The following is a 13945-nucleotide window of genomic DNA, read 5'->3' as shown; positions in this document are numbered from 1 at the left end:
CACTTATGTCTTTCTAATTAGAAGACTGCCACAAATGATTTGTTTCTGATAACGATTTGTACACAGGTGTCCTGATCTCGACAAGGTCTTTCAGCAGGTGCTCGGGATGGATGCCCACCTGATGTGGGCAACACATGGTGGTCCTGTGTAGACAATAGCCACTAAGAATATCATGTTCAGGAGCCACCACAACCAATCTTACTGACAAGGGTAACATCGTTCCACACCAGCACCTAAAACACTGGGGTTGCCACATCCATGAGGCAGCTTCTAACATGAACCCTCGTACCTTGGATGTCACCATTGCACCTGCAAGTTTCAAAGACCTTGAAGACATCACAAACCAGCTCATTGGGCCCTCCCAGTGCCAGGGCACACAACAAGACTGCAACAATGGCAGAGGATTCTGCCCTAACTCCAAACCCAATGAGGAAGGCCAGGCAGACCAATTTTTGGGTCAATGGCTGCTTTAATTTTTTTTAAACCAACAATTAATCTGAGGCTTCAACACAATCAGAGTATGTGACGACATTATTTACTTCACCTACCCCATACTCTCTTAATTGGTCACATTTGCTTTTATTTAGCAAAATGAATTTGCAATAAACGTTTTTCCATAATGCACCAATTTCTATAAGTTAATTATTTTGCTATTAAATATGAAATCAGCTGTGTATGGTACCTTGCAGCAAGCTAAAATAATTAAGACTTTAAATATACAGAAAAAGAATAACTTTCTGATATTTTTATTTGTAGAATGACAATGTCCAACACTAAGGTGCATACAATATAGCGCATTTAACAGTTTGGAAAAGGATACTTGTACAATTCCATATAGCGAAGTCTAGACATCGCTTCACGTCTATAAACTTGTTCAATGCCCTTTTCTAAATCACGCCAGATTTGGGCTATGTAAGTTCCGCCACCTTCCTCCTCTTCCATTTTTCGAGATGCTAGCCCTGTAAAAGAGAAGAAGGATATGGTGAACAGTGTAGGAGCTATTTGCTAACATGAATAGGTTATAAAATTAACTACACCCAAGCATAAAAAAAATGGCTCTGAGCACTATGGGACTTAACAGCTGTGGTCATCAGTCCCCTAGAACTTAGAGAACTACTTAAACCTAACTAACCTAAGGACATCACACACATCCATGCCCGAGGCAGGATTCAAACCTGCGACCGTAGCAGTCGCGCGGTTCTGGACTGCGCGCCTAGAACCGCGAGACCACCGCGGCCGGCACACCCAAGCATAGTTCAGGTACCTGAAATGATAGATTAATGTCCAAGACAAATTCTTTTCCGATTCAAGTTTGTTACAATGAAAAAATGGCTGACATCAAAATAAGTGTCCAAGGAATAGAAAAGCAACTGGAATCACTCAAAAGAGGAAAGTCCACTGGACCTGACAGGATACCAATTCGATTCTACACAGAATATGCGAAAGAACTTGCCCCCCTTCTAACATCTGTGTACCGCAAGTCTCTAGAGGAACGGAAGGTTCCAAATGATTCGAAAAGAGCACAGGTAGTCCCAGTCTTCAAGAAGGGTCGTCGAGCAGATGCGCAAAAGTATAGACCTATACCTCTGATGTCGATCTGTTGTAGAACTTTAGAACATGTTTTTTGCTCACGTATCATGTTGTTTTTGGAAACCCAGAATTTACTCTGTAGGAATCAACATGGATTCCGGAAACAGTGATCATGTGAGACCCAACTCGCTTTATTTGTTCATGAGACCCAGAAAATATTAGATACAGGCTCCCAGGTAGATGCTATTTTCCTTCACTTCCGGAAGGCGTTCGATACAGTTCCGCACTGTAGCCTGACAAATAAAGTAAAAGCCTACGGAATATCAGACCAGCTGTGTGGCTGGATTGAAGAGCTTTTAGCAGACAGAACACAGCATGTTGTTATCAATGAAGAGACGTCTACAGATGTTAAAGTAATCTCTGGCTGCCACAGGGAAGTGTTATGGGACCATTGCCTTTCACAATATATATAAATGACCTAGTAGATAGTGTCAGAAGTTCCATGCGGCTTTTCGCGAATGATGCTGTGGCATACAGAGAAGTTGCAGCATTAGAAAATTGTAGCGAAATGTAGGAAGATCTGCAGCGGATCTGCAGGGAGTGGCAACTGACACTTAACATAGACAAATGTAATGTATTGCGAATACATAGAAAGAAGGATCTTTTATTGTATGATTATATGATAGCGGAACAAACACTGGTAGCAGTTACTTCTGTAAAATATCTGGGAGTATGCGAGCGGAACGATTTGAAGTGGAATGATCATATAAAATTAATTGTTGGTAAGGCGGGTACCAGGTTGAGATTCATTGGGAGAGGCCTTAGAAAATGTAGTCCATCAACAAAGGAGGTGGCTTACAACACACTCGTTCGACCTATACTCGAGTATTGCACATCAGTGTGGGCTCTGTACTAGATCGGGTTGACGGAGGAGATAGAGAAGATCCAAAGAAGAGTGGCACGTTTCATCACAGGGTTATTTGGTAAGCGTGATAGCGTTACGGAGATGTTTAGCAAACTCAAGTGGCAGACTCTGCAAGAGAGGCGCTCTGCATCGCGGTGTAGCTTGCTCGCCAGGTTTCGAGAGGGTGCGTTTCTGGATGAGGTATCGAATATATTGCTTCCCTGCACTTATACCTCCCGAGGAGATCACAAATTTAAAATTGGAGAGATTCAAGCGTGCATGGAGGCTTTCAGACAGTTGTTCTTCCTGCGAACCATACGTGACTGGAACAGAAAAGGGAGGTAATGACAGTGGCACGTAAAGTGCCCTCCGCCATACACCGTTGGGTGGCTTGCGGAGTATAAATGTAGATGTAGATGTAGAACGATACACACATACCACTGCTGTAGATGAAGGAGATAATGCATGCCTAATGAACATTAAATTAATAACCTGGAAATTTTGCTAATTCACTAACCATACTTTTACCTCACAACCAACAACTGTACAAAGATAAATCATGTTGTATATAATGAATTTCAAATAGTTTCAGTCAGTAACTAGTGGGGGTGCTTCAAAAAAAATCCCCTTGCATTTACCACAGAGGTGAACAATGTATGTACACAATAGACATCTAAATAATCAGAGATTTGTCCATTACTTCATATCACTTTCCTGAAATTACCTTAGTTTTAGTTGCTCAAAACAGTATGTTAAATATGAAACAAACTTAGACCCCTGGGCTTTGCTACAGCTAAGTCTGTTACCACAACTTTTACTTTGAACTCACAGTCGTTGATTTCACCAACTTACAAACTGTTTGCTACCTTCCAATTAGATCTTTGGCTACACTATAGATCAGTTTGTCACAGCCACCTAGATTTCAAAGGTGAGAAGGATACACTATTACAACCCGAGTGTGCTAGAGAAAAATAAGAAAAAATATAATTCTTTATTATGCCTGAAGCTCAAAACCTTCATCTTCTAAATAAACAATGTTTCAAATGAATTTAGTCTGCAGAGATTGTACGCCATGCCTGAATTATCAAAACCAGTTCCTGCATCCTGCACATACAGAACATTTGTGTGTTTGCAACCCAAAATTCAGAGCTACTCCATTACGAGCAGTACTCACAGTAAAGTGAATCCTTATTTTATGTTCCCCAAATCATTTCATGATTTTCCTTTCATTACATTGAATTTTGATTGTTTCATCTGTGACACCAGATTCATCAACATTCTACACTTTTTGCCTCAAATCTGAAGTTGATCAGCCAAATGATGGCTAAAATGGTTGACAACATGCAAAGCAGTTAACTGTAAAAGTTTGCCTGGAAATTTATCAACTATTTGCTACCATCATGGTAACAGTGAATGCGCCAAGAGATGTACTTCAGTATACTCTGCATTTGATATCTTATTACTATTAGCCTTTCAAGGAAATTACTACCTGAAATGAATTGTGAAGGTGGTATTTTGACCTCAGTTTAACAGAAAAGTAATGTTCAACCAGCAACAAATATTTTTTGCTTCATTAACATCAGCGGCATATTGATATTCTTTCTATAGTAATGAAGTTCCTGCCTTAATGCAATGGTGTCTTCAAGAAGAAAATATCACTACGAATCTTTGTAAGTGTTACGTGATTAATTGCTTCAGTAATTTGGAAAAATGTGTATCTGATAGTCCCAGATGCAAATCTCAATAAGTGCCAGACAGTACATGCGAATAATAAAGCTCGCCCTGAACATATTCAGGTGCACCGCAAAAGAAGTATGGCTCCTTGAATTAGTAAGGAACTAGTTTTCATGGTATATCTGACTTTTCTGCCTTGAACTGTGTCCCTATGCTGTTACTTGTTTGATCAAAATTGATGAACTCATTGGCAGCAGACAAGCAGTCCATTACAGTTATGCAGACTAAATGTGTATGTCAACTCAAGTGTGTCCTGTTTCAAATGCAACCATCACTAATTGAATGTATTTGGTAATCATAGATTTTTATCTACAGATTTTTATCATCAGTCTCATTTCTTTCACAGTTAACCTCACATACAACTCTCTCTGGTGGAGTGGAAGAACATGGCTTTAGTGAACTGCTTGTGAACTGACTATTTGTCACACTGTAAGCACACTTTTAGGTGTTATTCTGTGTACTGAATAACAAGGCCAGTGTAAATATCACAAGTGGTTTGATGTAAATCTAAAGCAGGTAACATCTTATCACAATGCATGTTGTATGCCATGAGGTATGGACGACAAGTAATAATACTTTGAAGTTGCAAGAATTTGAAGAAAAAATTGCAGTGCTTCCCACAAGTTGTCTTCTTATCTGAAAAGAAAATATACTCTTGTGTCCTTCACTCACTTGTAATGTTAAACCTGGTGCACAATAAGTTTAATGTATAAGCAAGTAACATATGCAAGCTTGTAGTACCCACCAATGTGGAAACAAATATTTACTGCCAGCCACAAGTTACTGAATAACTAACTACAACAATACAATAAACCTATGAAGTAGGAACCTGAAAAGCTTCTACCAGAAAGAACAAAGGAGAACAAAATGAAAGAAAATGACTTTGAAACAAGGTAATGAGGAAAACCTGGCAACATCTCCTCCCAGAATTATGCACAAATGTTATCCCATGGCTACTGAATTTGAACCTCACACAGAAATGTAATTTTAAGAATCTATCATTCTGAATTTATAATGTAATTGCAAAATGCTAATTATGTACATAAAAATAAAAGCGAATCCACCATGATAGCTTCATATGAATGACAACAATATTCCTTATTCAGTATCAATAGTCAGCATGAACTCCCTATGTAGGGCAACATCCAAGCAAGCTATGTCAAGGAGCTTTACTAAATGTCTAACAAGTACCATACCATCAGGAAATATATTTCCACAGAAATCACAGAATGTGTGGAGGTGCAGAACAGCACATCATGAGATTGCAGAATTTTTTCTCTTTAAGTCATACATGTTGAACATGAATTTTGAATGAAATTACAATGAAATGCAGACCTTAAGCTACTTACAGGCATTGATAAATATCAACGGGGATAGTTGAAAGCGTATACCTCAACCGGAATCTTCTGCTTACATGGCAGATGCTCTTTCTGACTGCAGGGACTTATCTCTGGCATGCTCCCCATGAGATCTACACTTCCAACTTTCTGTCCACACATTACACTTGTAGTGCTCCTGCCCACTATACTCATTACTTGCGGCAGTCAGTCCAGCAATTCCAATAAGAGTTCGGGCAATGTGAGTGCATCCCCATTGAAGAAGATCATTGGCCATTAAGCCTTATCTATATGAAGATGGTATCTGTTCTTTGAAACTTGTCCGAAAGAACAGATTATCTTCATATAGATAAGGCTTACCAACCAATGATCTTAAGTGCAGACGCACTTACATTTCCCGAACTCTTACGGGAATCGGTGGATTGACTGCTGCGAGTAATGAGTATAGTGGGCAGGAGCACTACAAATGTAATGTGTGGACAGAAAGTTGGAAGTATGGGTCTCACGGGGAGTGTGCCAGAGATAAGTCCCTGCAATTGCATTGTCCTCTGTGTCCTTTGTGGTTCAGTCGGATAGAGCGTATGCCACGTAAGCAGGAGATCCTGAGTTTGAGTCCCGGTCGGGGCACACATTTTCAACAGTCTCCGTTGGTATTTATCAATGCCTGTAAGCAGCTACAGGTCTGAATTTCATTGTAATTTCATTCTTCAAGAGCTACAAGATCACCAATGGTATCTGTTCTTTCGGACAAGCCTTAAAGAACAGGCATCATCTTCATATAGAATTTTGAATAGTTCTCAAGTGCTCAGATGGATGTCATCATCTTGCCATATTCAGGCATTGCTAATGTCTGGCTGATACTTGCTGGGTGTCACCATTATGTCCTCTCTCTTCCCCTGCCACTGCCTCCAGGTCTCTGGGCACAGACCTGTTTCGGGAATGGGGAAGCACAGTGTCAGGTGTTGATCCAAGGCCTTCATCAGCACTGGGTCCAGTCCCAAACGCAGAACTCCTGAAGGCCCTGGATTGACACCCCGATGCTGTGGTTCCCCTACCACTACACCCAGTCTGCAAACAGAGGTGCTGGCTGGAGGTGGCAGGAAAGGGGGGGGGGGGCATGAAAGCAGCACCCAGCAGGTATTATCCAGTCATCTGGAATGCCTGAAGATGGCAAGAAGTCTGCTCACCGGAATACGACTTCTTTTAGATAACACTACCTGGCTGAATACCTGAGAACTGTTAAAAAATTTTCCTATGTTGTTAAAATATAAAATCACAGAACAAGATACAATAGAATTAAGCAATAAACCAATCATCTGTATCAAAATATGACCTAAGAATCATTACTGAATGACTGCCCAACCCAACACACTTAGTACTGATCTTTTGGGATGTCTATTCTGCCTAATGGAATAGGAACTGCATTATGAGAGTGCACTTGGGAAATCTTATACGTAGCCCTAACTCTGACATGATTTTGACTCCCCATTTCTGATGCATACCAATCGATTTTGCCGTGGCAGCAATTGATTTCGGCGACATTGTTGGTGGGTTGTTGGAAGGAGCACATTCCGTGGTGAGGGAATGGCTCTTAAGCGGCATGCTGGACAAAAGGTAGTAGTTGGACAGAGCAGGAGGCTGATGAGTGGGCCATGAAGTGGCCCAGAAAACTATTGTGCGGGCAGTGGCTCTTTGTGTGGCAGTCACGAGAGACTGCTTGGGATGTAGGGAGTGAACAAGCACTGGGGGCTGGATTAGACGCCTTGTTTTAATTAGATGCAACGTGCAGATTTCCTGCCAGGTGTGAGATGTTCGGTAGCAAACTTGGGTGGCTGTTTCTCTGGTGAGCTGGATCTTTGAACTTTGGGAGGCTGGGTTGCCTGCTGTGACTGTTATACTGTGCCTTTTCTGCAGTCACTGGATTTTGAATATGTCCTTGTGGGCATTTGAAGGCTAACTGGTGGTATAAATCTCACCTCACGCTCTGTTGAAGTGGCTGCTTGCATATTTCTTCCCTAGAGGTTGAAACTGTGAAAGAAGCTGTTTTGGAAGAGTTTGTATATTTTGCTACCAAGTGTAACACTTGTGAAACAAAGGTTTTGGGTTACTGTGTTTTGTCGATTTTTCACATTGCAACTGTTAATTAGGTGCACATACTGAAGTGTGTGTTAGCTGAGTTAGCTAAAATTTCACATCTCTGTTTGTTGTATAAGTGTGATAATACTCTGTGCGCTAGTATTCCAAGAAATCACAGGATTATTTTGTAATTGCAAGTGGCTTGCAGCCAGTTTTTCTGCTATAGACCATCCAATGAGATGATGTATATTCTGGCTCTGGTCCTGTAATGTTAAACTGAGCTGGATGTCCTGATATGGTGGTACATAAATTTTCTGGTAACTTTTCGAGTGTATTTTACTGCTTTGCTCTTACTAAGTGTTATTGGAACTAGTTGCCAATGATCAGTAGTAGTTTGCCAGATTGGAAGTTATGTGATTTTGTTATCTCCTGTAACATACTGCTAAAAAGGTGGTTAAATGATGATGATGTTGGTTTGTGGGGCTCTCAACACCAAGGGCATCAGCGCCCGCACAAGTTCCAAATCTTTTCAGTTCTAATCTCACCACTTCCCAAATGATGAGGACAACACAACCACCCAGTTCCCGGGTGGAGAAAATCCCTGACCCAGCCAGGAATCGAACCTGGGACCCCGTGATCCAGAGGTAGCAATGCTACCCACTAAACCGAAAGCTGGGGGTGGGGGGGGGATGTTGTTAAGCTTACCATATGCAGCCACCTATTGGTATTTGTTAATGATAAAAATTTCTAGTGAATACTTACGAATTTCCTTTAACAACTTCAGATTATGGGCAAGGACCTATCGAGATTTGTTCTAGTGTTGTAATGTCATATATTGTTTGATGCAAAACTGTTCCCTTTTTAAGGCATAACTGTAGGTTAATAGTTCCCATTTCATTGTATCGTCCTGTTTTTACATTAATGTTGTTTCTGCTGTGACTTGGTCCAGTGTGTTCTGGTTTTTTAAAATGATAATATATTTACTGATTAGCTGAGTTGAAGTTATATCAATGGATATCTTATGAGTACCAAATCAATATGTAGGCATTGCTATGGTGCGAAATAGGTGAACAATCAGAAAAGAAGTCTTCTACAAAAATCTGTTGACTTTACAACGTCCACTATTTTTTTCTTTTTGAATGAGAACAACATCTGAGCTAGATGGAGAGGGCAGCCACAAAAAATATTATGCTATTAAACCAGACATATTATCCAACCACGATATTACTACACTTGGCCCCCATGGCTGATAAGCAAGCAATTATGTTACAGTAAACAAGCCCATGCAGTGGTGACTAAAGAAAATGCATTGCGTTGTGAATTATTTCAAAACAGTTGTATATATATATATGCATGCTTCAGAGTGTCCTCATGAAATATCATGATAAAAACTTGGGGTAAGCCAACTCAACCTGGCTAATAGTGCAGTGTCCGTTCCTTGTTATATGTTGTGTTATGCACTACATCATTCTTAATTTTAGTTCTCAGGCCAATTCACACATAAATGTCATCACATGGACGTGTGGAGGGACATGGCGCTGTTACACATCACCTCCATGTTAACAAATGAAGCAATTCACACAGATAGGGTGTGATAGAGACACATTGTTTCCCTGGTCCTTGCCACGTCCATTTGTTGCCATAGCTGTGCACCAAAGGGACACATGGTGGCAATGTCCAAGTGGTACACTGGTGTTTTCATTAATTGGAGGTCTGCCTAAAAAAATTATGTAGCTGAGGTAAAGCTCAGCCATCTCAGTTGATATGTTTCTCAGTGGGCCTTTTATTTTCGCATAAAAAATTTAAAAAATCACTGTTCTGAGATTCGCTTGCGTTTTTCACTATTAGGTCTTTCTCACTCGATTTTGAGAAAACGCTTGCCATTGTGGTTCTAGGCACTTCAGTTCAGAACCACGTGGCTGCTACAGTCGAGGGTTCGAACCCTGCCTCGGGCATGGAAGTGTGTGATGTCCTTAGGTTAGTTAGGTTTAAGTAGTTCTAAGTTCTAGGGGACTGATGACCTCAGAAGCTAAGTCCCATAGTGCTCAGAGCCATTTGAACCAGTTTGTATGAAGTAAAACGCCATTTTGTATATTTTTGTGACAGTTGTTACACAAGTACTTATGTTATCTTTGAAAAACCGTACAATCTTTTTTATTTGTTGAATCTGTGAATTTATAACGTAGTGCTGCTCGAACAGACTGGTTTTCCTGTGATGCTTATTGCAGAAATAGAAACCTTATTTTGAGAAAGAACAACACACGACAAAACACAACGTTTATTCCAATACAAATCCGCATCAGCTGCAGAAAGTACGGAAAAATTTAACACTATTCCTCTTGCATGTACACGAAACTTGCATAGTCACCATTACATTTTCTGTCCTCAATCAATGGGTTTTGCCAGAGAGACATGCAAATCCACTATTCACTTGGTACTTGTTCATAGAAATCTTAATTTTCAGCTGCGATATACCGTAACGTGTCAAGTAAGGGTTTCTTCTTGGTGCGTTTTACTGGAACAATTTTATCACATACGATAAGGAAAACTATAATGTTATCTAGCGGCAGATTCCTTTTCATAGCCCTTTCAGCTCCTTTGCAATGCTTTGACAAATCCACAGTTACTGGATGTTACGATTTTTTCTTTCCCTTAGTGGGTTTCTCAGATGAAATGTGTAGCCAGACATACTCAAGTTATCTTGAACGAGCCTCTGTGCAACCCGTGGTCTAGTATAAACTCCTCTGGTTGCGTCTTGCGCAGAAGGAATCAGTGGTCGTTGGCATTGGCAATGACTGCAATGTAGGTTTCCGGGTGGAAGGATACTTTGCTCCTCTCTATAAGGAGAAAATCTGTGACGTGGTAAATTATAACTTTCTGGTAAACTATATCTTTCCGGTCTACAGCAGTGAAATATTCACGGATTATCATAATTCAGAAATGAAAAGTGGCATTGTTGGCAGGAGGCCCCAACTGGGGAAGTTCCGCCGCCGGGTTGCAAGTCTTATTTCAGGTAACGCCACATTGGGCGACTTGCTCGTCGGTGGTGGTCATGATGATGGTGGTGATGATGATGATGATAATGATAATACAAAACCCAGTACACGGGCGGAGAAAATTTCCAACCTGGGCGGTAATCTAACCCAGGCTCACAACATGGCAGGCAAATACGTTACCACTCAGCTAAGCAGGTGAGCAGAGTTTAGAAAAATGTATGAACAGTTTGAACCTCTTCCACAAAATAAGCAAAGTGTAGGCTTACGTTCATATGAAAACCATATGTAAAATAGGAATTATGATCAGAACAGTGCAGTTTCGTTGCTTTTCTCTGAAAGCTGTTCATTTTGTCTAACGCAATATAGAAACTTTTGAAACTTTCCGTAAAAATACTGGAACGTTCAGGATTTATGTTCAGTTCTTTCATTATTTCGAATGCACCACATTTCTTTCCTTTTTTTAAATCATAACGATTGTACCCAATAGTATGAATTGCTCATGTCCCGCCCGGCCCTGACTGTTTGCCCCCAGGCATCTGCGCGACGCTATTTCTCTGTCAATTGGACCTTACGAAAATTTAGGAAAGTTGTTCTACATCATAATACAATTATCTGTTGCCTCATTAAACGTTCAATATTTCTATATAATGCAATCAATTACGCAGAGCATCAACAGTACCGAAATAAATCTTAGAATGTGTGGGCTGAAATTTTTTCATTCCTTTATTAATATGAGGTCAACGAAAATGAATTATAATGATAAAACAACGTTATGCTGCCATTGACATTCTGCATATTTAAAAAGTAAATTTAAAAAGTAAACAATACAAAAAGCAACGTGTAGCCTAGAAAAGGTACCAGTCAGGTGTCGAAACGTGTGTTGTGAGCGAAAAACGTTGTGCTTTTCGGGAAAATGATGTGTAAAAAAACCATTTATTCTGCTAAGGCTGTCAATATATTTGAAACAAAGTATATTATCCCATACTACTGACCAAATTCACCACATTTACGAATGTCCGTCCGTACAGCATTAACTGATCCTACAATAGGTCGTAAAAGAAACAAAACATCAGAATACGCTATGTACATCGGAATCTCGCAAACCACACTAAAGAACGTAATTCGGTTTAAACTGCACATTCTCTAGGTCCACATTCACACTGACGTACATAGTATTAAGCTTTTCCTTGTAGCTTTCGGGATGCCAATTTTCTTCGGGTATTGTATTTTCTCATGTTTGGTTCTTTATGACATAATATGTGATCTGTTGATAATACGCGCAGGAGGAAATGAAAAGGAGCACCTGCAGTTTGGCGAATAATTCATACTAGCCAAAAGTCAACGGTGTGGAATGAAACACCGTTTCAAATAAATTGACAGCCCGCAGCGGTAAAGAACAGTTCATTTTAGTTTATTAATAAAAGCCAAATTTATTTAACAAACCGACAAAAACAACTTCAGTGTTCTGCATGTCGATTAATGCTACTACTGACGTGGAAACAGAATCAAATCAGAAAATAAACTAATAACACACTATTTTTGTTTTCTGTGAGTTGTTGTTGTGGTCTTCAGTCCTGAGACTGGTTTGATACAGCTCTCCATGCTACTCTATCCTGTGCAAGCTTCTTCATCTCCCAGTACCTACTGCAACCTACATCCTTCTGAATCTGCTTAGTGTATTCATCTCTTGGTCTCCCTCTACGATTTTTACCCTCCACGCTGCCCTCCAACGCTAAATTTGTGATCCCTTGATGCCTCAAAACATGTCCTACCAACCGATCCCTTCTTCTCGTCAAGTTGTGCCACAAACTTCTCTTCTCCCCAATCCTATTCAATACCTCCTCATTAGTTACGTGATCTACCCACCTTATCTTCAGCAGTCTTCTGTAGCACCACATTTCGAAAGCTTCTATTCTCTTCCTGTCCAAACTGGTTATCGTCCATGTTTCACTTCCATACATGGCTACACTCCATACAAATACTTTCAGAAACGACTTCCTGACACTTAAATCTATACTCTGTGAGTATGTGAATGAATTTTAATTCAAATGATAGCTCCCACTCATAGAAATCAGTTTTGTTTTTACGTGACATGAGAGCTGTACACGCAGAGAGCAAAATAACGAAACGCAAATACGGGTCACGTGGAGACTAACCGTTAATACAACAGAACTATTTAGATTGCTCTCCCCGAATCTGGCAGGTCGGTAGCGCAAGAAAAAAATTTCCAGGTAGAGCCTGGCTGCTTGCTTCTCACTGCTCATACAGCTGACGGCAGTGTTTCCATATTGAGGTTTCTCAATTCCTCCATAGTAGACAAAAAAAAAAAAAAAAAAAAATCCCCAAAATTATACCATTTCGGCAACTTTTCCGTAAACACCTTAAACCTACCTTTTCCTTTGAACTATTATTTATTAGCAGCGTTGCGTGCTTGAAGAGGTGGAACTGCGTGTTCAGGACCGTAAAATTATCGTGCAAATCAAAAATTATAGTACATAAACTTAAAGTTTTAATCTGAAAATAAAAAAAAACAGGTTGCCTGAGCAGAAAAATAAAACCTTTTCTGGGGGTGCCACATTTTTTTTCCTTATCTGTTCTACTGATTTGTAATTAAATGGCACAGTAACTTTAAAATTAGCTAAGAGAGCTATTATTTCACCAAAACCAAACCAAGCCCAAAACGCGCAATGTTATTATCATAAATACTTTGATTTGCTTTCTATTCTAAAGGCACACAAACAAACACGAAAACTCACAGAACCAACTCAGTATAAATAAAAACACAAATCAACAAGCAAACCCAGCCTTACTTTAGTAATTAGTCACTGATCGTACCTGTCTTGGTCTCTCAGACATTCATGACTGTCGTCGGACACTTGTGGCTGGGGGAAGCAAATCTTGGTGCCGTTCGGGCGTGCCGATCGGTTGCGCTCGGCTAGCCTCGGGTCTGCAGCTCGTGGCGCTTCTTGGTGGCAGACAGTGAAAGCATATATTGATTCCATTCGCCTTTACGACAAGGCGCTGTTTGATTCACCCCGTCTGAAATTTAAAATTGTGTGTTACTTGCCTATAAAAAAGTGATAAAATTACTTGAGAGTTGAACTGCACGTGTTGGAGGTGTCTTCCTCGAATCAGAACGCTCAACGTCACGCCTGAACTGTTCGCCGTTGCCAAACTGCCACAAATGTTCAGTTAACTGCCAACTCCTTGCCTGGCTTTTTTTTCTTGCTGTGTGTGGATCCTGAATCCTGGATCCGGCCTTATTTCGTCTCTCTCTCTCTCTCTCTCTCTCTCACTCTCTCACGCACACACACACACAAAATGATAATGAAATACGGTACGCATATTTCGTTCACACCACTAGCCAA

At 40.3% G+C, this 13945-nt stretch overlaps 1 protein-coding gene across 3 annotated transcripts in view; it reads right to left on the bottom strand.

The window, feature by feature from the left end:
- LOC124721647 (cullin-1-like) overlaps positions 1–13523 on the bottom strand; it is a 248952-nt gene extending 235429 nt beyond the window's left edge. For 2 of the 3 annotated variants that reach the window (XM_047246710.1, XM_047246712.1), the window contains exons 1-2: positions 13413–13523; positions 821–959 (exon numbers count right to left, since the gene is read on the bottom strand). In XM_047246710.1, coding sequence (XP_047102666.1) covers positions 821–942 — 122 coding nt within the window. In that variant the 5' untranslated portion in view covers positions 943–959; positions 13413–13523. Of the gene's footprint in view, positions 1–820; positions 960–9727; positions 9759–13412 lie in introns of those variants that run through there. The other variant, XM_047246711.1, reaches the window with a different exon arrangement.
- Positions 13524–13945: the final 422 nt, after the last annotated feature.

The sequence above is a fragment of the Schistocerca piceifrons genome, chromosome X (genome assembly GCF_021461385.2).
Source record: "Schistocerca piceifrons isolate TAMUIC-IGC-003096 chromosome X, iqSchPice1.1, whole genome shotgun sequence".
Classification (NCBI taxonomy): domain Eukaryota; kingdom Metazoa; phylum Arthropoda; class Insecta; order Orthoptera; family Acrididae; genus Schistocerca; species Schistocerca piceifrons.
Note: the sequence above shows the minus strand (reverse complement) of the source record. Positions and strands in the feature narration are given on the sequence as shown.